Genomic DNA, 22332 nt, shown 5'->3' with positions numbered 1-22332 from the left:
TGATTATTATTCATTGAGATACCACGTCACATACTTTACAATTCGAGCTCATCTCATTCTCAGGATAGACAGGAAAACAATATTCTCCCGCATATCCCTTATTTATCCATGACTCAGTGTCTCGACAAACTCCAATGCAATGATTATTTGAAATAAAAAGTTATTTTGGAACAACTAAGATGCTAAAAAAATATATAATTTTGGAACAAAGAAAATGGTGAAAGGTGAAGTTATTTCGAGTCGGAAGGAATACTTTCTTTCTCTTCCCCCAACAAAACCTTTGCCTTTGCCATATCACGCTTAATAAATATCTTGTGCATTGTACCCTTGAAATTTTCTTTATGCACAAATATGAATACTCGTCTTTTGCTTTCAACACAAGCAGGGTTTGAACTTTAGTATAAAATTTTTTTCCACCTCCATTATGTTCAACAGATACCGTTGAAGAACTGTAACATCGATTCAATGGCATCATGGTTACTACTGAAATTGGCCACCATTTAGAACCGTCAGGATCAATAGATGATTTTTGCCCTGTATTTCCAAAAGGGCATCCCATCATCTAAAAATCTAAAGGTAGACAGCTCATTACTGGAAAACCGAAGAAAAGCATGGCTGACCTAAAAGAAGAGTGTGATATCTGCAGTTCGTGATATCTTGAATTAGCCAGCCAATTCAAGAGCATATTGGCATATTGCAGTAGTTGGGCGCCGTCCAAGATCATGATGATGAGGTTATCCATGCAGCATTGACCCTAAAGTACGCATGTATCCAGAACTTTTTGAACCAGTAAACAGTACCAGTATGGTTCTTGCTGATCCAAACTACTATATACTTTTGACAACGGTCACTTTCTCACTGTCTGCATGATTGGTAGACCAAAGAGTATAATAGTAGCACAACACGACTAGATTTTCCGCCAATTTCTCTCGTTTGAAACAAGATTTTTCAGCAACCTCTCAATCGTCAGCTTCATTTGTTTTCTTGCTCCTGAACTTGTGTTTCAGCCTTTCGATACGGAACGCTGCACGCACGATGGACTGGGCCTGCATTTCTAGGCAGCCCAGAACCTTCGCGTCGATGGCCCGTGTTATGCTGGGCCGGGAGAAATGCCACGAAAAATCGCGGAAAAAGTACACTGAAGGTCACAAAATCGTCCTCTAACCACAAAACCAGATATATCATATCCCTCAAGTTAACAAAACCATTCACATTAGATCTTTCGGTGGTTTTTGACCCCGGTTTTATCCAACGTAGCGGTTGAGTCAGCATGGGACCTATGTGGACTCCACATGTCAGGTTGCCACCTCATCACCTCTCTCTTATTTCCCCTCCTCTCTCTTCATCCTCTTTCTCTCCCTGTGCTCATCTCGGGCTCTCGGCAGGCGGCAGGGCGGCCAACGGGTGGGGAGGAGGCCCCGCGGGGGCGGGGGTCCGGCGGCCGGCGTCGTGCCGGCGGAGGCAACGCCACCGTCCGCATCCTCGTTGCCGCCGCCGTGGCAGCCTTCTTCTTCTCCTCTTTCCGCTGAGTGGAGTCGCTGGCGGCGGCTTCCTCCACCGCGCGCCGCTCGACGCTGGGGATGCTGATGGCGTCGGGGCCGCGCCTCGCCATGTAGCAGCCGTCGACGATCCTCGCGCCGTCGAGGAGCATGGCGACCAGGAGCCGGCGGCGAACGGAGGCGACCAGGCTGCGGCGGCGAACGGAGGCAACCAGGCTGTGGCGGCAAACGGCTGGCCGCCGAGGTGGCCCGCTGCATGCAGCGCTGGTGAAGTTAGGATGATGCCTTCCAGTTGTATATGAGTTAGAGTTAGCCTGTTAATGTTCAAAATAAAACTATAAAAGCAGAACCAAACAGATGTTGTTGATACAAAAACAATGCAAACTGCATGGATAAATTCAATGAAATTGCCTAATGTATTTTGTTAGTAAGTGTGCACTGCAGAGTCAATTTGTGCTATGAGTGAACAGAATGTGGTAACATTACAATCATGAGCTATTCTGAATAAAATTTCATGCTTTTGTCCATAACAAACGGTAATACTTTGTTATTTTGATTGCATGCCGGCCGCCGAGGTGGCCCGCTGCAGCGGCGTCTGCACGACCTTATCGCCACGGACGCCTTCCGCCGCGACCACCAAGCACTAGCGCCATTGCTCCCGCCACCCCATGCCGCTCTTCTTCTACCGTCCCGACCACTAGGCCTACCCCGACCTCGTCGCGTCCACCTCCGCGGCGTCGACATCGCCGCCCGCGAGTCCCACCCGGTCATCCGCTTCGCCCACGCCGACGCCAACCTCCGCCGTCCGCCGCACGCCCGCGCCCCGTCTGCTCCACCGGCCGGCCGCTCCCCGCGCCGTCGCCCGATCCTCCGGCAGGCCCGTGCGGCGGGTGCATCTGCCGCAGCCGCTCTGCCCGCCGCCTGCCCGCTCCGCCGGCCGCGCGCCGCCGCCTCGTGGGTCTCGTGGGTGGCGGCCGGCGGGGGAGCCCACGCGCCGCTCCTCCCCCCGCCGCCCGCCCGCAGCTCCTCCCCCCACCGCCGCCGCGTCGCCCGTTGCCACCGCAGCCGCGTCGCCTGCGTCGCCATCAAATTGGAGAGAAGAGAGAGAGAGAGATGAGGAAGGGAGAGAAGAGGGGGGAGAGAGATGATGTGGCATTCTGACATGACCCACGTGGGTCCCACACCAACTCAGCTGTCACGTCAGATAAAATCGGGCTCAAAACCACCGGAGGATCTAAAGTGAACAGTTTTGTTAGTTTAGAGACGTCCGGTATCTGGTTTTATGGTTGAGGGACGATTTTGTAACTCGATGACAAGTTGAGGAACCTTCGGTGTACTTTCGTAGGCCGCAGGCGTTTCAAGGGCGGAAATGCTACCTAGCGATTGATCGCTAGAGGTAGCTAGCAGCGATCAGATTAGATTCCCTCCCCTCCACTTGGTTTTCTTTTTTGGCACCGCATTACTTTCCTATTTTAGTAAATTTATGCACCTAAAGTTTATACACCTTAAGTTTACACATCTAAAGTTTAGAGACCCAAAGTTTATAAATTAAAAGTTTATATATCCGATTTAAATTTAAATTTGAATTCAAATATTTATATATATATATATAGTATTTTTATACATCTAAAGTTTATACACCTAAAGTTTATAGACCCAAAGTTTATAAATCAAAAGTTTATATACCCAATTCAAATTTGAATTTGAATTCAAATATTTTTTATATATAGTATTTAGATACATCTAAAGTTTATACACCTAAAGTTTATAAGTCAAAAGTTTACATACCCGATTCAAATTTGAATTTGAACTCAAATATATATATATATATTATTTCTATACATCTAAAGTTTATACACCTAAAGTTTATAAACCCAAAGTTTATAAGTCAAAAGTTTACATACCCGATTCAAATTTGAATTTGAATTCAAATATTAGTTTATAGACCCAAAGTTTATAAGTCAAATATTAAATTTAAATATTTATGGTGTAGTAGGAAGAGAAAAAGGGGAGGAGGAAGGGGGGAGAGGAGGGAGCGTTGGAGTATAGGGGAGGGCAACGTTCATCCGCCCATTAGGCGTCCCCTTTCAAGGGCCTGATATGCACTTCCCTCTAGTTCGTGCAAGCCATCTGATTATATTATTAGCAGGACCTGGTTGGCAGAGCTCCAACACAGCCAACAGTTTCAAGTCCATCTAGAATGAGAGTGAAGTTTGGTGAAGTGTTCTCACAAAATGAACTAGGAATGTGGAATGGGTCTTAGCTGCCACACAACTCTAGCCTCTATTCCGCTATTGGAGTTAAATTTAGGAGTTTGGAGGCATATCAAACAGGTCCTAAATTAATAATAAAAGCCACCAACAAAATTAAGCGAGTATGATTATCTTTTATCGATAGTACAAATACATCAATGGCTTAGATGAGAAAATATATGTACAATCCACGTGTAATGGAAACTTGAAAACTATAAAAATGAAAAATGAATGCCCGACATGAAAAAATCTCCTACATCTATTTTTTAATCCCCACGGTACTTTACATGTTTATTTGCACTACATATATATTTTTCCAGCTTATAGTAGAGTACCAGTACAGAAGAGACCACCGTAAAAAGACTTCCCTGTATTTATTTTCTAATACAGTTCACAATCATCATCAGAATTCTATATTCTCCAGTAACGTATACACATCAGACAAGAGAGTGCATAAAACTCTTTATATATTACAACATAAATAAGGCAATATGTTGGCAGCGACATGTTAACACAGTTCCGTCTAATCAAAATATCAAATGGCCACGTGATTAAGACGCCTCTGCAGTATGGGGGTTGCCAACTTCCAAATCACACTTCACGTCATCTTCTTCGCTTTCTTGTCCTCCCATTCCTTGCGGGCCTCGTCAATCAGCTTCTGCACTTTGGCGTGAAAGCCAGGATACGGTTCGTACCCAACAAACTTGTGAAGAGCCTGAAGCAAAAGAAACAAGGTATACATGAGGTGATCTCGATGTCACCTTGCAAGGAGGCAATCAAGAAACTGCATATATTTCTCTGCAGTTTACCTCTAGTAGCACGAAGAATGGAGCCATCAAGAAAGCTTGGACAAGATTGTCAAGGAGGGCAGGCGCTCGCTTCTACGATGAGAACAGTTACATTTAATACATAAGTTTGAGTCATAACTCCGAACTAGTGTTATAGAGACTTGCCTCAAAAACACCATGGCCAATGAACTGCATAGTCCAACAGAACAGCTGAGCTACCAATACCACCTGTATAAAAAAAACACAAGTTATGGATTTTTTTTAATATATAAAGAATCTTGCAACAGCTTCAATTCAAATAAACAGAGAAAACAAGAGGCAATGAGCTTTTTGTCTATCAGCCACAGGTATTTTGCAAAAAGAAATTAGCCAATTTCATCTTCGGATCAGATTCTAAAATTGTTGTGCTAAGGACACAGAACCAAATATATCCCTTGCAAAGACCTGGACTGTCTAGCTACTGAAATTGCAATTTTCAGTGGACTAGGAACATTGGAATTGGTTATGACAACATCAAATAGCTTATCTCAAGCTGAATTAGTTGAGGCGAACAAACATCATGCAGCATAAGACATTATAAAATGCCTTCTTGCTGTTAACAGTAACTATATGTGCGAAATCAGTGTATCATAACCATGAGCAGGAACCTGATAGGGCATTAACAATCAGCAAATGACACAAACAAGAAGTATGGATCCCAATGTTTGGATTGATGCATCAGTTAGCAGTGGGTAAAGCATGCTGTTACGAGGGGAGCTCCTCCGACATGGGCATTATATTACGCTACATCATATTATTTGCATGACAAGTACTTCATGTGGTTCATCACCTTTCAGAAACACTACATTCACGTTATTCGCATGACTAGTACTTCATATGACTCATCAGTCATCACCTGTCACAACGAATATTCACAGCCCCATCTTACGAATTGGTTTTCACAAACAGAACAAATGACTATGGATTATTTGCAGATCAGACAACTGCACAATACTGAACAACTCTGAAGTTAGCAACTAAAGGTTAACCCACTCAGGCCTTGTTCGTTTAAGTCATGACTTGCACAATACCGAACAAGGCCTCACGATTCATTTGACATGATTTAAGTCATGACTTGCAGTTTTTCTTCTGCTTCAAAAAGATGATTTCTATTTGTCGATACACCAGTCATGCATTACCACACCAAATCGAACCAGAACTGCACACACCACTAAAACTGTTGCACACACCACTAAAACTGTATACTCCATAAGCTGAGGTATCGCCCAATCGAGCGAAATTTCTATGGCCTAAGGATCAAATTAGTAAATAGATGGATCACATAAGGATGAAGCGAAATATCTTTGGCCTACGGATTAAATTAGGAAATAGATGAATCACATAAAGAGAAGCTACTCCTCCCCCGCAAAAATCACAACCTAAAAATCGGACAAAAGAGAAGCTAATTATAAATTTACGAGAGAAAATACTAATCATAGCTGACCATCACGAAAGTCACAGGGGCACATCTCAACCCAAAGCAAAAGCTAATCTCCATCGCTGATCCTCAGGACCTTAGAATCTAAGAAAAGCTTAGCTAGCTACTCAAAATCAAAACTATCACAAGACGGCCCCCGAGTGAAGAGCAAGAGGGGGGAAAAGAGAAAGGGTTTCCCGCACCTTCCATCCGGCGGAGAAGCCGAGGCGGGCGGCGAGGGCGGCGCTGGCGGCCCAGCAGAGGAAGCAGAGGAGCGCGGCGAGGGCGCCGGCGCGGCGGTCGAGGAGGAGGTAGAAGGCCCCGTAGACGGCGGCGCCGGCGGCCGCGGCGTGCGCGGAGGGGGCGGCGAGGTGGAGGAGGAGGAGCGCGGTGAGGAAGATGGGCCAGACGAAGAGCGTGTGGATGAAGACGTTGACGGCGTTGCTGTGGTACGCGCCGTAGAAGGCGAAGTGGTGCTCCAGGTCGAGGAGGCCGCCGCCGCCGCCGCCGCCGCCGCTAGGCTTCGCCATGGCTGCGTGTGTTCGGGGGGTTCCTTCCAGGTGAGGACGACAAGAGTTTCAATTTGGCCGGGGGTGGGAACTGGGAAGTGCGAACTGCTGCAACTGCGGTGCAGACGATGCCTTTGGGCGGAGTGGGGCTGTGGGGCCCACGGGTGGCGTGGTGGGTACTAGCCCCAGAAGTGGGCCCCACAGCGAGGGTGATTTTTTTTAATACATTGTAGTGGTATATTATTGTTATATTATATTATACTAGAAAAAATGGTGAAGATTATTTTAATCTTATTATTGTTATACGGTTTAGTTAAGGTGAAATTCACTGTAAGAATTCGTTTGAATATATATTTTTCTAGAAAATCATAAGCTACAATTAAAAATCTGATCATCTTAAATTAGCATGCGAGTTTTTTCAAAAGGTTTCTTCCACGACTCTTTCTATATTTTCAAAAGCGAACTAACTTAAAATCGGACTCAAATACGGATTTGTATTTCCAAAGGTGAACGAACTTAAAAACCGACTTATACACGGATAACGTACCAAATTACCGGCAAAAACATTTTCAATTTTTATAATAGTAGATATATATTACAATAAAATATAATTTTAATAAACGATTCTTATGGTACTCTGCTATACTCCCTCAGTCCCCTAATATAAGGGATTTTGCTTGCATTGTTTGACCACTCATCTTATTTAAAAAACTTTTGCAAATATAAAAAATGAAAAGTTGTGCTTAAAGCACTTTGGATAGTAAGTCAAATAATAATAATAATAATAATAATTCCGAAATTTTTTTAAATAAGACGAATGGTCAAACAGTGCGAGCACAATACCAAAATTCCTTATATTAGGGGACGAAGGGATTACTTTTTACTATCTCGCGGCTCGTAGATATCTCATGTTTAGGCCGTGTTTAGTTCCAAATTTTTTCTTCAAACTTCCAACTTTTCCATCACATCAAAACTTTCCTACACACAAATTTCCAACTTTTCCGTCACATCGTTCCAATTTCAACCAAACTTCCAATTTTGACGTGAACTAAACACACCCTTAGTTAGGATAAGATTCGACCAAACTATTAAAATTTCACCTATCAACAGTATCTTAATATCGATATTAAAGTAGTATAAGTAGAATTGAACAAAAAATAATATCATAAATTTATTGGTAGATTTATGTCCGGGTTTTAAAATTTTGCTTAAATATTTGTTCTAATATAAATAAATGGATGGCTATAATTTTAGAGTTTTAATCAAATCTTATTTTGAACGTTAAATAGTTATGATCGGAAGGAGTCCGGTTTTAAACTGTACTTAAATTCATTCTAAAATTAAGTTCTATAATATAAAACTAGCTTCGGTTCATAAGCCCTATCTTAAGCAGGTATCTTAATATTCTAAATAAAACTTGAATATGCCAATTGTGTTATAGTTTTTATTTTGTCAACGATGCTCTAACCAAGTTGTCATAGAAGTGACTCAAACAACGATATTTATGAATAAAACTGAGATCTCTCGAGATAGGAAAAGATAACTTTATTGGCAATATCAAATCAAGCAAGTACTACAAATCTTCTAGAAACAGAGACAGCATATATATGGTCAGTCAACAATTGCCGAAACTATATAATCGTCTCATTTGACTAGCGTTGCTTATTAGACCAGAACCTAGACGGCATATCAATTTTGAAATGGCAGTACATACATCCGATTGGATGCGTAGAGGTCAGGTTTATCCTATTTTTCAAAAAAAATAAAACGATTTTGAAAGAAGCATGCTCCGATCCGAATAAGTCGAGAAAAGCAATTAGTTTCGTCTGGCCAGTTTTTCAGGCACAAAACTACAAGAGGGTTGCCCATCTTCTACCTTAACACCCAGTCACGACAGAGGATCACAATGCCTTGCGTAGTTGCGTTCTGATTTTGAACAATTACCGATTGTACCGTAGTACACTGTACATTTAGGCTTCCTTTGAAATGGAAAGATTTAAGGAATATCGATAAAATTGAATTAATTTTTACGGAGAATCCTGCACTCTAAAGAATTCATTAGTCACCCGTGCTAAATTTGAGTACTAGTGATATTTTAATTTGTAGTAAATGGTAGTGTATAGACCAATTTGTTGTATTTGACGCTAGTACATATGATAATATGATGTACGTATTATTCCCTTCATTTCAAAATATAAGACACCTTTATTTTGTTATGATAACCTACAATTAGGTATGTATAACTTTTTAAAGTAAAATTGATGTTGTTAGATTCATCTTAAAAATACTTTCGTATCACATGAATGATATATTATGGAAGCAACTATTTATCAAAACCGCCCTAATAAAATAAAATATGCACTATATTTTGAAATGAATAGAGTATTGCGATGTAGCGCATCAACATCTTAAGGCCCAATTTAAAATTAGAGTATTCACCCGTTTGTTATACCGGTTACTTCATAATTACAGATATGAATAAAATATTTAACAAATAAACTTAGAACAATGAATCGATGAATGAATTTTCTCAAGAAAACACATATTTATAGTAGGTGTGGAGCAGTCCGCAACAATAATACTCCATCCGTTTCATATTATAAGTCGTTTAAATTTTTTTCTAGTCAAACTTCTTTCAGTTTGATCAAATTTATAGAAAACTATAATATTATCTGTCAGGGTTATAGAAACAACATACCTAATAGTAGTTGACTAAATCTCAACAGGACCCACCACATACCATGTCTTATACGGAAACAACCTGCAGATATAGGAGGAGTTCCGCATAAGGAAGGATGACTAGAGTTCTACATGGAAACGATAAGGACTACTCGAATTGTATCCATATTGGTTTCACTAGTTCTACTTGAACAAGGGGACACCTATGGGTATAAATACAAGGCCCCCTAGGAGGAGAGGGGAGACACCCACCATAGAAGACACGGAATAATAGATCAAGACACAAGATCAACATACAAGCCAACATACGCCAAGACAAGCCGCCGGATATCGTCATCAGAGATATGCCTGGATCGACCCTATCCGGTACCTACAGACGCCGGCCGTAGGGATCTAGCGCTATCTCTGATCTCGCTGGGCACAAACTCAAAGAGGAAGACTACCCTGTTGTCGACTACGAGTCAGAACTTCAGACCGCCATGTCGACAACAGTTAGATAGGCTACCCCAAATATTGTACTGGTGTGATTATAGTGAATAAGAGCAATACCGGCTTCGGCCAACATGATGCAAGGTTATTACCTGACAATTCAGGGGCCCGAACCTATATAAAAATCCTCGTCCCCATCTCTTTTACCTAAGACTCGTGTATATCCTAGTACCAACGATCCCCATACTATGCAAATACCGGAATCGCGACATCAAACATCGACATTATCTACAGTACAAAATAAACATATTATAAAAATATATTCAATTTTATATTTAATTAAACTAATTTAATATTCTAGATGTTGCTAAATTTTTTTAACAAACTTAGTCAAACCTAACAAAATTTAACTAGAAAAAAAATCTAACAACTTATAATATAAAGCATATATGAAAAGACATGGCCTAATGTCACATCTCTCTTTTACTTTCTTTTTCTTTTTAAGGAAACATCTTGTTTTCTCTCTTTCGTCCTTACGCGACGATTCCGTGCAGCTAAACAGCACAGCATGCAAAACTTATGATGGTCTCAGAGGAAAAAAAAACTGCGGGATTAGGCGATTAGCTAAGGACTTTAGTTCCCAAACAAAAAATTTTCACCATATCACGTCGAATATTTAGATACATACATGGAATATTAAATATAGACAAATAAAAAACTAATTATATACACAGATTGCATGTAAATGCGAGACGAATCTTTTAAGAATAATTGTGCCATGATTTGACAAAGTAGTGCTACGGTAAACATTTGCTAATTATGGATTAATTAGGCTTAATAAATTCGTCTCATAGTTTCCAAGAAAAATCTGTAATTTGTTTTGTTATTAGTGCACGCTTAATATTTCAAATATATGTCTGTATATCTGATGTCACACGTCAAAATTTTTCGCTTGCGAACTAAACATGATCTTAATAAAAAAATAGATTTAGCTTAGTATTCCCTCCGTCCCCTAATATAAGGGATTTTAACATTTTACTTGTACTATTTGACCATTCGTCTTATTTAAAAAATTTTAGAACTATTATTTATTTTTTGTGACTTACTTTATTATCCAAAATACTTTAAGCACAACTTTTCGTGTTTTATATTTGCACAAATTTTTCGAATAAAATGGGTGGTCAAACGTACAAGAAAATAGTAAATATCCCTTATATTAGTGAACGAAGGGAGTAGTACGTCTCAGATCAGGGAATATGGAAAGGAACGAAACAGAGGGCATATCCAGAATTAGGGATGTAAGTGGGTAGTCCCGCTATCCGTATAAAAACCCGTTTGCTAGTTCATTTTCCACATGCTAGTACAAAATTTAGAAGAGAAAATGAACTATAAATAAGATAAGCGGGCAAAAACCCGCTTGTCTGTCCTGCTTGCATCCCTAACCAGAATAAAATTTTAGCGACACCATACAGGTTGGACCGTACGGTGCTGTGGACACACCACATGGAGTACTAGGAGTAGGTAAAAGATTCATACTCCCTCCGTCCCCAGAAAAAGGCAAACCCTAGGTTTCCGTGTCCAACTTTGACTGTCCGTCTTATATAAAAATTTTTTATAATTCGTATTTTCATTATTGTTAGATGATAAAACTTGATTAATATTTTATGCGTGACTTGTCTTTTTTATTTGTTTCATAATTTTTTTAAATAAGACGGACGGTCAAATGTTGGGCATGAGGTTTGTTTTTTTAAGGACGGAGGGAGTAGAGTAATAGATTCGTAGAATAGTCTTATTGTCAGTTTATATCATCTCTTTGTCTCATAAAAAACCAATATAGTACTGGATGTGACACATTCTAATATAAGTGTACAACAAATCTAGACATATATCTGTCCAGATTTATTGTAATAGTATGTGTCGTAGATTTACCTTTTTTTTTATAGAGGGAGTATGGCAATTGATAAGTTGTTGTCCTTCCAATACATTAGTAGTACTCCTACTCCCTACAAACAGAAAAAGATACAAATAAGGTGATGTTTGGATCCAGGGACTTAACTTTAGTCTCTATATTTAGACACTAATTTAGAGTATTAAATATAGACTACTTATAAAACTAATTACATAAATGAAAGCTAATTCGCAAGACAAATTTTTTAAGCCTAATTAATCTATAATTAGAGAATGTTTACTGTAGCATCACATAGGCTAATCATGGATTAATTAGACTCAATAGATTCGTTTCGCGAATTAGTCCAAAATTATGGATGGGTTTTATTAATAGTTTACATTTAATATTTATAATTAGTGTTCAAACATTCGATGTGATAGAGACTTAAAAGTTTTAAAGTTTTAGTCCCATCTAAACATGGTCTAAAACATGTGGATGGCGGATCTGTGCAATGGTCCTTAAACCGGTATGTCGAGTTATTTTTTTTTATTTTGGAGAACATGTTAGTAGTAATATTTTGTATGCCAAGAGTTATGATCATGCGTTGTATATGCATATACATTTGCTAATACATCCATTCAGTTTGTAATCCGAACAAAAAATAATTCAGTTTCTATTCCAAAAATAATCGTTCAGTTTGTATCAAACCACGAAGCAAATAACTAAGCAGCATGAAAGGCTAAAAGCCTTAAAAGCAAGAAGCAAATAAATACCAATAAAATAACCCGTCGGTGTGCCTGTTTGCCTGGCCGAGGGGCAACTAACTCAGATCTGCAGCCCTACGCTCCCCTCCTGCTTAAGGTCTTTGGGAGTTTAACTATCTGAAAAACAGTAGGTGAGAGAAGTTAACCGGTGAGAATTTGATGAAGCTGATAAACCCAACGTCTGTATTATAGTTTATTTTCTGAATTCTATAATTACAGTTTTTCAGAATATGGATGAAAATATGTACTATTTAAGAGCTTCTGACAACTGAAGATTCTAGAAGAAGCGGTTGCTGTCAGAAACTTCCCTAAACATGCCCTTACTTCCCACACTACCGCCGTGCTGCCTCACACTTGCTCTTTGTGGCGCACGGGCCACTCGCTAGGCCGCCGAAAGACAAACCTAGATAAACTTTACCATTTATTGGTAAAGTTAAATATTAGCACTAATAATTTTGGGTAAGATTAAAATGTGGATGTGGTGTTTAGTTTGATGTTTGTGAGTGGAAGATTTTATAATTACCAAATATTGGTAGGGTTTGGTAAGGCTACAGTGATAAAATTTTGTTTAGTTTATTACCCTTACCAAAAATTTGAAAATGCTAAAAATTGATAAGGTTTAGGGCCCTTTTGAATTGCAGGGTTGAGAAAAACGTAGGAATAGGAAAAATACAGGATTCTGATAGGAATGTAAGTGTAAAACATAGGATAGCAAAACACACGAAAAACACATGAATGGTCGTTTGATTGGAGCGTAGGAAAAACGCAGGAAATAAATGAGAGAGAGATTCAAAGGAAATTTTCCAAGAAGTTGGAGCCCTTGCTAAATTTTCTCTAAAATCTCTATAGGATTGAAATTCTCTAAAATTCCTATGTTTTTCCCCTTATTTTATCAAAGAAGTGAAATAATCCCTTAGCTCCTCCGCCGTTGCTCCTGCTTTGGTCGGCCGAGAGCCCGAGAGTATTATGCCGCTTCGCACGGCCTGGGGCTTACCCAGTTGGTGGCCAGGTTGATTAGGCGGTGTAGGCTGGCCTCTGAACCAGCCCACATAAAGACCACGTCCCTCATGACAAGATGACTTGTGTCGTAGTGGGCTTAAACTTGTGAATAGCATTTGGAGTTTTGGGCCCTCGGCAGTAAAAACTAGGCCATCGGCCGAACATGAAGGAAAAAGTACACCGAAGGTCCCTCAACTTGTCATCGTGTTACAAAATCGTCTCCTAATCGCAAAACCAGATATCTAACATCCCTCAACTTATAAAACCGTTCACTTTAGGTCCTTAGATGATTTTAACCCCAGTTTTATCCGACGTGGCGGCTGAGTCAATGCGGGACCCACGTGGGCCCCATATGTCAGGGTGTCCACGTCAACCCTCTCTATTTCCCCTCTTATCTCCCTTCCTCTTCTCTCTCTCACCTCTCTGTGCAGACTGGTCAACGGGTGGGGAGGAGGCTGGCGGGAGAGGAGGCGTCGGCTGCCGGCGACGGCCTGTGGCCCGTGGAATTTTAATGGCGGTCGGTTTCACCTCGGTGAGCATGTGGCGTGGCCTAGGGCCATAGCCCGGCGCCACCGTGGCCGCGGCGGCAGGCTGCATCGTGGGGTGGTCGGCGCTTGAGCTGCTGGAGCATGGCGGCGACGACTGGATTCCGACCTTCCCCAGCTCAAGGCTCAGCCTCGTGCTCGCCATCTCCGCCTCGTCCTCCTGCTCGCCCTTTGCCGTCGCCTCCTGCCGACATAGCACAAACCAAAATCAAGCCCAAGGCGTTTGATGCGCATGTGCCAGCCGGCGGTAGTCAAGATTGTCGCACGGATTTACTACTACTCATCTACGTGGCGTGCGGCGGTGGCGAGGCCTTGTGTTGTCCGGGTACGGCGCCGGCCATGTCTGCGAGCGCCATGGCGATGTCGAGCTGAGCAGATTGAGCGCCATGGCGGCATCAAGTCTTGGAGCATCCTGAGCGCGGTGAGTGGATTGACGGTGATGGTGGTGGTGTATTGGGGGAGGCACATCGGAGCGGACCCTGTGCCAGGCAGTGGCTGGGTTGACAATGTAGGTCTGCTAGGTGCCCAAGGAGGGCGGGGAAGGGATGACCCAGTCACCGGGGGAGAGGAGCGGGGAATCGAAGGCGGTGCCGAGGGCGTGGTCCTGGCCGACCCCCTCGTAGCCTGCAACGGCGGCGGGGAGGGGAGGGCAAACGGGGTAGATGCCTTTGACATGGTTGAGGTCAGAGGGGTTGATGGGGGCGACCAGCATCCGCAAGCACACATCGCGGTCGCCGATCTCTGCCGGCGGCAGCCTAGCCACCCTAAGGACTTTGTTGGGGCGGGCCGTGGTGGTCGTAGAGGACGGCTATGGTGGGCGGGGACATAGAGGTGGAGGTGGAGAGGCGTCTTGCCCTCGCTGTCGTCGTTGATGCCACGACAACGACATTGCCTTTGCCCGTCTCGGCGCAGGTAGAGACGGCGCCGCCGTCGCTGGCTGTGGATGACGTCGTCATCGCCGTCACTGCTGCCGTGTCGCCCGTCGCCGGCCGTGGGCCGCCGATGCCCTCCTCTCCTGCCTTTCTCCTCCTAGTGCAAGAGCTCGCCCGCCGCCACCCCCGCTCCTCTCGGGCCGCCGTCCCTGACCTCCTCCCCGCTGCGTCGACGAAGCTACCGCAATCCATGATGCACAGGGGAAAAAATGAGAGAGGAAGGGAGAGAAGAGGGGAATGAGAGAGTGTGCGCTGACGTGGCATCCTGACATGTGGGGCTCACGTGGGTCCCACGTTGACTCTGCCGCCACGTAGGATAAAACCGGGATTAAAACTACCAAAGGATCTATTGAAACCGGTTTTAATTAGTTGAGGGATATCTGGTTTTATACTTGGGGGACGATTTTGTAACTAGATGACAAATTGAGGGACGTTCGGTGTACTTTTCGGAACATGAATTGATTCCCCAAGTACTTTGCTTAATAGACGGCTTTCATCGTTTCACGTGTGATTGTTTTTCACTGTCCTTACCATTTCAACATTTTTTTGGGGTCAAGCCTCGCAGTTGTAGGTTACTGTTAGATATAAGATATATTTAGGGAGCTTCTAGCGGTTATAATTTCTCTCAGAATCAACAGCTATTCTAAACAATCTAACTTTTCGTTCAATTTCTAAGATACTATAATAACATAATCCAAAAATTAAACTTTACGCTAAAATTTAGTTTCTTTTCATATTCTCTAGCTGATTTTTTTACAATAGTTTCTTAAAATCTAAAGCTCCCCTAGTCACAGAAATAAAGATGTACTACTGTACAATAATTCTGTTACTTGGTGCAAGCTGAATTGGAACTGTCTGGTTTTAATCATTACAGTAGGGCAGTTTTCTCTTGACATTACACCATTAGCAAATTGGACATCTGAAATTGATAATACTGATGTCCAAATTCTCAAGACTGGCCAAAGGATCCATAAAATGAAATACTTTGGTAGTATGTACATGTGTTAGAAATTAAAGTGCAGGGGAAAGCTAGCTAAAGTTTATTTAGACTTAGGACATGTTTAAATCCATTTGGAATGGTAAATGGCAAAAGTTTTGGCATTACAAAAGTACTAGTTGGTTTAGATGCATCCTAAACTTTTGACATTCTAGCACTTTTTGGTGGAGAGAGAGTGGTCCCAAAGTACTTTTTGGCACAATTCGCTACTATGAATTAGCAAATGGCAAATGACAAATTACCAACTTTTACTACTAGTGTTTAGATCTAAAATAACAAAAAATACTTCAAAATGGCAAAACTTTTACCATTTTGGAGGATCTAAACAGTGCCTTAATTCAGCCTCCAGCAACACAGCTAGTGAGACAAACTCTCCTTATCCCTTTTTTATCAACCATATCTTTTGAACCTCACAATACCCAAAAAAAAAAAAAAAGTGCAAGCATACATGTACTGTCTCAGAGGCCCAAATGAAAACAAAGTGGATAATATCTCCCTACCATACGACCCACACCCTTCTCTCCAACCTCAAGAAAACTATCTCTACTCCTCACTTTCAGTCTCACTTGCACACTCACTCCCCTCCACTTCGCTCGCCATGGCCACCCTCGCCAAGCACCTCATCCTGTGCTCCACCGCCACTAGCTCCTCCTCGTCGGCCTCGTCCCCCACCTCGGCGCGCCGCCGCGGGACGGCGTCGCAGGCGGACGCGGCGGCGGCGGCGGGGGAGAGGCACCAGCGCGGAGCGCCGCAGTCCGCGACGCGCCGGCTCGCGGTCGCCGCGTCGACGGCGCTGGCCGCGACGGCGGCGCTGTCGGCGCGGCGCCCCGCGGCGCCTCCCCCGGCCATGGCGGCGGAGGCGGCCGCGGTGCCGCCCCCGCCGCCGGGGCCCGGGACGGTGCCGAGGTGGGGCACGAGGTCGTACGTCAGGGAGCGGTTCTTCGAGCCCGGGCTGACCGCCGAGGAGGCCGCGGCGCGCATCCGGCAGACGGCGGAGGGGATGCGCACGCTGCGGCCCATGCTGGAGACCATGTCGTGGAAGTACGTGCTGTTCTACGTGCGCCTCAAGTCCAAGTACCTCGACCTCGACCTCACCACCGCCATGGCCGGCGTCCCCGAGGCCCGCCGCCCCGACTACGTCCGCGTCGCCAACGAGCTCGTCGATAACATGACCGAGGTCAGTCTCGTCTACTATACATTCCCAAATGAAATTAAGCTAACTTAATACGGATTATTGACGATTAATTTTTTTACTCGTTAATTACGGTGATTAACTCGTTTAGCTACTGCAAAAACAAGTGCTAATTCTAATGTGCTGTGCAGTTCGATCGGTTCGTGCGGACGCCCAAGGTGTACGAGTCGTACCTCTACTACGAGAAGACTCTCAAGTCTCTGGATGACGTGACAGAGTTCCTAGCTTGATTGTAAATATATCCTATATAGGTCTATATATAGGAACTTAATAATGTACTACTGTCGTCTTGAATTTGTAATCAAATTTTAAGTTCGTTAATTAATCGGAGAAAACGTGAGTATCATACACATATACGCATAATGTGTGTTGCTATGTTGCGTCAACAAACATTTGTGAATTTAAGAAAACAAATGGTATTGTGTAACACATCTCACAAATTCGGAAGTAGATAAGGATGATACAGTGACACACGTATCGATCAGGCGCGCCTCGCCAGCGAGAGCGCGGAGAGGAAGACGAGGGCGACGAGCACGACGGCGGCGGCGAACGAGCCGACGAGCGACGCCGTGATGCGCTGGCAGAAGGAGGTGAACTGCTGGCAGATCCCGAGCCAGTTGGCCCGCGCGCTGCCCCTGTGCGCCAGGTACACGATCGCCGCCGCCGCCGACGCGCTGGCCGTCAGCAGCGCAAGCATCACCTGCATGTCATTCGTTTCTCAGTACAAACACGCACGTAAGGGTTGAGCGAGCCAGTAGTAGAAGCTGCAGCCGTCAGAAGCTACCGTGTCGAGAAATGCCAGGATGGCGCGGCTGCTCCTCGCCCCGGGCCTGACGACGTGCACGACGGACGCCGGCAGCGACAGCACGAGGTACGCGCACACCACCGAGCTCGCCACCACGAAGAACCTGCACACATATACATATCGATAACACGTCTTCCGTTGTCATCTGCACATCGCGACGGCTGCAGCTAGCTGCTAGATCGTACTACACGCTTACATTAACGTTGGGAGGTCGCTGTACTCCGCCCTGAACCGGACGAACGGCGCGGCGAAGGGGAGCGTCTCGCTCGTGGTGGCCATGGCGATGGCGCTGCCGGCCGTGCCGCCGATGGCGACGAACCGGAGGACGAGGTCGGCGACCGACAGGACCAGGCTGACGCCGGACGACCTCATCGGCGGCGGGAGGTGGGGAGGAGGATGATGAGCCTTGTAGGTGGGTGTGGGTGGTTCACCGTCCTCGATCTCTTCACCTGCTTCCATCGTGGTGAACCGGCGACCTTGAGCCTTTCGATTGCCAATAATCTTATTTTCGCATCTCCCATAGAAACTCCCTGACGTAATGGCATGGTTAGGCGTGTTGATTTTTCAAGCCGCGGCCCGATTGTTAAAAGATCACATCTGACCCTGCTTTTGCTGGTTTACTTCTCCAAGTAGCATAAAGTTACTGAATATATATATATTGAGTTCTTGCGACGCTCAGTTGTTAAATGATGCAATTGCTTTACTTTGATGAACTGATAGTGAAGTAGGTTGCATGTTGAGATCAGCAGAATGGAGAGTGGGCAACTGCTGAAGAATGCCACACGGAACCAAATTTATGCTTCAGTAAATGGGCAAGCCGCTATCGGTGTGCAATCGCCGCCCGCCTTTTTAATTGACAACCATCCCCAGATTTGAAGCTGATTACTCTGGTAACAAAAAATTAAAAATTATTACGGAATAAAGTGGGTTGGTTTTAATCAGTATAAACTTTAATCCGTTCCCAGTGCATTTTCTTAATAAGAGTTTCAATCTTATTAAATAAGATGACATATATATAAACTCTGTCAAGTCTTGTCTCTGATTAAATCGCCTCGCGCAACCTCATAATCGGATATAATGGCTCCTCCATCTTCAAAAACTAGAGCAAATCGAGTCTCTCGGTAGTTTGGATAGCGTTTTCATACTATGTGACGCTCATGAGACCCATATGTCAGTGAGAAAAAAAAATAATAGCCCTACATATCTATCATCTTGATCTCATTTTTTCTTTTTCCTCACCACTCTCTCCCCTCTCTCTCTTTTATGTTAAGTTCTCTCTCTCGCCAGGTGGCGGCAGTGGCTAGCGGGAGCCCGCAGCTGGAGAGCTCCTCCCAACGCGTGCCACGGCTGGCGACTCCTCCACTTGCGATCAGCCGGTCTCCTCCATAGCCACCCAATCCCTCCAAAACCACCTACCAAGCATCCACTTCATCTCCTCGGGCACCTGGAACACCGCCTCTGCTGAGCTCCACGGCCGCGGGTACCTCGTCAGCCTCGACTGCACCGACCACATAGCAGCACTGACATCCATCAGTGCGACGTCCGCCTCTATCAATAGGATGGCTTGCATGAGGACATCCAGGGTCGGCGGCGACGTAGGGTAACAGAACGATTGCCTGCTGTTCTTGAGCAGGGTGAGGTCGGGAATACGGAGGGAGGCCTCGAGGAACTCGGTGATTAATCTTGTGGAGATGAAGACACAGAAGATAGATGTAGATGGGGTAACAAGGGCAGCGTGCTGCTGCCGCTGACTTCCGTCCCCTCCACGCTTGTCTCGCTGCTACGGCCACACCTCCAACCGTGTTGCTGCCATCAGCCTCCGCCGCTGTCGACCGCATGCTCTAGGTGGCCATCATGCCTTGAGTTCAAGGTACCCTCGCCGCCATGGGAGCACTCCCCATCTTGTCCTCTACCGCCGCGACGGACCACGACCACTCCCTCTCCTCCGACGGCAGCGACGCATCGAGGCATATCAAGATTGAGAAGGAGATTTACCTGCCACTTACATGTGGGACCCATTTGTATTTTCAATTTCTTTGATAAGCTATCACATCAGCACACTTTGAACTAGCCAACATGCCACGTGAGCAGAAACCACTATTCAAATAGCCGAATTAGTTGATTTGAACCTTTTTTTTTAGTTGGAGGAAGTGTTATACCCGGTTTCGCGGTTGAGAAATGTGATTCAACCAAGGCAAAAGATGAGAGAGGTAAAATAAACTTATTGCAAAATAGAAGGATGACGCCACGACGGCCGCTGCGTGTGTAGAAATAACGCAAGTAAAAGGCTATTGCAACTCGGGTGCTGCCACAGCTCATCTACCAGGTCTACACATTTACCCAAACCAAGGGATTGCGCTCCTCTGACGTAAAGTTAGAGAGACATGGGTCACTGACATATGGATCCAGCCTTTGTGGGTCCCACATGGTAGGGACAATGTCCCTCTAACTTTACTTAAAGAGGAGACTCATCCCAACCAAGGTATTCGTAATAGGCGAGAAGTCACATTTGCACAGTTGCCATGGATCACCAACGCATTTGTGGTACATGGATCTGATGCTGCAGTTGCACACTAGCATCCGCATAATACTTTTACTTGCACCAATCAAGTACACGCTCTACTGAATTTGATGATCAAATTACCCTGTCCTTTTTACCAGAGAGCAGTACATCGCCGATGAGCCTCTCAAGGTTGGCGAGCGACCGTCCCCTCGCTCGAGCGGCGGCCTCCTTCCACTCCGCCGCCCTCCTCCTCATCTCCTTCCCCTTCTCCCCTCCTCCCATGGCCTCCCTGATCCTCCCCGCCACCGCCTCCCGCCGCACGCTGTCCCCCACCTCCATCGCCACGCCCCACTCCACGCACTTGTACCGGCAGTTGGTCTGCTGCTCGGCGAAGAACGGCCAGCACAGCATCGGCACGCCGCCGGACAGCGCCTCCACCGTCGAGTTCCACCCGCTGTGCGTCAGGAACAACCCCACCGCCGGGTGCCGCAGCACCGCCTCCTGGTCGCACCAGCTCGCCACGAGCCCCCTCCCCTTCGTCGCCTCCGTGAACTCCCGCGGCAGCGCCGCCTCCGCGGCGGTGGCGGCGGCGGTCCTCGTCACGACGTCCGGCCTGACGATCCAGAGGAAGTCGTGGCCGCTGCCGGCGAGCCCCCACGCGAACTCCTCCAGCTCGTGGCCGCTCATCACCGTCACGCTCCCGTAGTTCACGTACACCACCGACCGGGGATTCCTCCCGTCGAGCCACCGGAGGCAGGCGTCGTCTTCCCTCCAGAGGCTGGGGCTGATGTCGTCGAGGGGCCCGCCCGGCGGGATCTGCTCCGTGAGGAACGCGAGCGGGCCGACGGTGTAGATGGCCGGGGTGATGGCGCGCATGACGTCCAGCGCCGGCCGCTCCAGCTCGTCGAACGTGTTGAGGACCACGGCGTCCGCCTCCTCCGCGCGCTCCACCTGCCGCAGCTGGAACGTCATCAGGATGTCGTCGCGGTCCGTGGTGCGGAGGAAGGTGGGGAAGTCCTTGAGCCGCATGTGCTTGCTCATCCCCGGCGCCCAGTCCACCGCCATGTCCATGAACCCGTTCGTCAGCTGCTCTTCCCCTGCTCGATCGCCAAGCAGAGCAATCTGATGAAGACGAATCGACGACACGATTCGTATATTGAAAAATTCAAGAAATGATCAGACCTTTGAGGGGAATGATGCCCATGTCGATGAGCAGGCGGAAGTTGCGGTAGCCCATGTAGCCGCAAGCGCTGGCCGTCCAGAAGAGCGCGCACGGCACGCCGAGCTCCGCCGCGGCGTCGAGGCTGAAGCCCATGAGGTGGTCGGCCACGACGCAGGTGACCGGCGGCGCGGCGTCGTCGTCGTCAGGCGCCAAGCGGTTGTTGAGGTCGGCGAGCAGCTTCCTGAAGTGGGGGAGGCAGGTGGTCATGGTGGAGTAGCTGAGCGACGGCGGGTCCTGCGTGGCGTCGGCGTCGGACGGCGGCAGGCCGTCCGGGATGGTGGCGAAGCGGAACCCCGGGATTCCGGCCGCGGCGGCGGCGCCGCGGGAGCGGACGAGGCGGCGGTGGTTGTACTCGGTGCTGACGAAGGTGACGTGGAAGCCCCTGGAGTGGAGCACCTTGGCCAGCTTCATCATCGGCGTGATGTGCCCCTGCGCCGGGAACGGCAAGCACACGGCGTGCGGCTGCATCTCGCTCATTCTCTGCTACTCCTTGCTGTGTTCTGCAAAAAATTTGCGAATGATGGAGTGAAGAGGTAGGCAAGCAACAACGGCGAAATTCGGGCTGATCGTTGACTGGTTCCAAGATTTTGGGTTGTTTATTCACCTCAATGTTGAATGAAGAAAAATGGAGCCTGAAGGCCAGCAAAAGTCAGCATAACTCCACCTCATCGCGCGCAAGCGACAATTTTTTTTTTAATTGATGATCAGGCCAGCATTCACGAGTTGGGACTTGGGACTGAGGCTGCTGTCTTAAGTGGGATTGGATTACACTAAACTTCCATTTAACAGGAGCACACACTTCTTATACTCTTAAACTATTTTATTAAAAAAAGAAATAAGTTCACCGGCGGTTCCTCAACTTTACACCGAGAT

The 22332-nt window shown here is 45.9% G+C and overlaps 4 protein-coding genes and 1 pseudogene across 4 annotated transcripts; 1 reads left to right on the top strand and 4 right to left on the bottom strand.

The window, feature by feature from the left end:
* Positions 1-4102: 4102 nt before the first annotated feature.
* On the bottom strand, positions 4103-6618 carry LOC127761220 (2-hydroxy-palmitic acid dioxygenase MPO1-like). The gene is made up of 4 exons (XM_052285477.1): positions 6199-6618; positions 4705-4767; positions 4561-4632; positions 4103-4466 (listed from the first exon to the last, which is right to left on the bottom strand). The coding sequence occupies exons 1-4, from the start codon at positions 6523-6525 to the stop codon at positions 4350-4352; spliced, it is 579 nt and encodes a 192-aa protein (XP_052141437.1). The 5' UTR covers positions 6526-6618; the 3' UTR covers positions 4103-4349.
* A 7309-nt stretch (positions 6619-13927) lies between these two features.
* LOC127761675 (enoyl-[acyl-carrier-protein] reductase, mitochondrial-like) lies at positions 13928-14635 on the bottom strand (annotated as a pseudogene).
* A 1577-nt stretch (positions 14636-16212) lies between these two features.
* On the top strand, positions 16213-17281 carry LOC127763639 (photosynthetic NDH subunit of lumenal location 2, chloroplastic). The gene is made up of 2 exons (XM_052288402.1): positions 16213-16914; positions 17061-17281. Exons 1-2 carry the CDS (start codon positions 16336-16338, stop codon positions 17157-17159), a joined length of 678 nt encoding a protein of 225 aa, XP_052144362.1. The 5' UTR covers positions 16213-16335; the 3' UTR covers positions 17160-17281.
* A 25-nt stretch (positions 17282-17306) lies between these two features.
* Positions 17307-18258, bottom strand: LOC127763640 (casparian strip membrane protein 5). The gene is made up of 3 exons (XM_052288404.1): positions 17931-18258; positions 17714-17837; positions 17307-17629 (listed from the first exon to the last, which is right to left on the bottom strand). Exons 1-3 carry the CDS (start codon positions 18191-18193, stop codon positions 17411-17413), a joined length of 606 nt encoding a protein of 201 aa, XP_052144364.1. The 5' UTR covers positions 18194-18258; the 3' UTR covers positions 17307-17410.
* A 2031-nt stretch (positions 18259-20289) lies between these two features.
* LOC127761348 (7-deoxyloganetin glucosyltransferase-like) lies at positions 20290-22025 on the bottom strand. The gene is made up of 2 exons (XM_052285627.1): positions 21420-22025; positions 20290-21334 (listed from the first exon to the last, which is right to left on the bottom strand). Exons 1-2 carry the CDS (start codon positions 21934-21936, stop codon positions 20370-20372), a joined length of 1482 nt encoding a protein of 493 aa, XP_052141587.1. The 5' UTR covers positions 21937-22025; the 3' UTR covers positions 20290-20369.
* Between the last annotated feature and the right edge of the window lie 307 nt (positions 22026-22332).

The sequence above is a fragment of the Oryza glaberrima genome, chromosome 2 (assembly GCF_000147395.1).
Source record: "Oryza glaberrima chromosome 2, OglaRS2, whole genome shotgun sequence".
Taxonomy (NCBI): domain Eukaryota; kingdom Viridiplantae; phylum Streptophyta; class Magnoliopsida; order Poales; family Poaceae; genus Oryza; species Oryza glaberrima.
The sequence above is the reverse complement of the archived record's forward strand: the minus strand, read 5'-3'. Positions and strand labels throughout refer to the sequence as shown.

What these genes read in the sequence shown, in the direction of transcription:
- LOC127763639 (XM_052288402.1), top strand. Translation starts at nt 16,336, where the DNA reads ATGGCCACCCTCGCCAAGCACCTCATCCTGTGCTCCACCGCCACTAGC. An exon ending in TCGTCGATAACATGACCGAG is followed by an intron (nt 16,915 to 17,060) that starts GTCAGTCTCGTC and finishes TGTGCTGTGCAG; the next exon opens with TTCGATCGGTTCGTGCGGAC.
- LOC127763640 (XM_052288404.1), bottom strand. Translation starts at nt 18,193, where the DNA reads ATGGAAGCAGGTGAAGAGATCGAGGACGGTGAACCACCCACACCCACC. An exon ending in AGCGACCTCCCAACGTTAAT is followed by an intron (nt 17,838 to 17,930) that starts GTAAGCGTGTAG and finishes ATATGTGTGCAG; the next exon opens with GTTCTTCGTGGTGGCGAGCT. An exon ending in TCCTGGCATTTCTCGACACG is followed by an intron (nt 17,630 to 17,713) that starts GTAGCTTCTGAC and finishes AATGACATGCAG; the next exon opens with GTGATGCTTGCGCTGCTGAC.
- LOC127761348 (XM_052285627.1), bottom strand. Translation starts at nt 21,936, where the DNA reads ATGAGCGAGATGCAGCCGCACGCCGTGTGCTTGCCGTTCCCGGCGCAG. An exon ending in GGGCATCATTCCCCTCAAAG is followed by an intron (nt 21,335 to 21,419) that starts GTCTGATCATTT and finishes GCGATCGAGCAG; the next exon opens with GGGAAGAGCAGCTGACGAAC.
- LOC127761220 (XM_052285477.1), bottom strand. Translation starts at nt 6,525, where the DNA reads ATGGCGAAGCCTAGCGGCGGCGGCGGCGGCGGCGGCGGCCTCCTCGAC. An exon ending in TTGGCCATGGTGTTTTTGAG is followed by an intron (nt 4,633 to 4,704) that starts GCAAGTCTCTAT and finishes TTCTCATCGTAG; the next exon opens with AAGCGAGCGCCTGCCCTCCT. An exon ending in CATTCTTCGTGCTACTAGAG is followed by an intron (nt 4,467 to 4,560) that starts GTAAACTGCAGA and finishes CTTTTGCTTCAG; the next exon opens with GCTCTTCACAAGTTTGTTGG.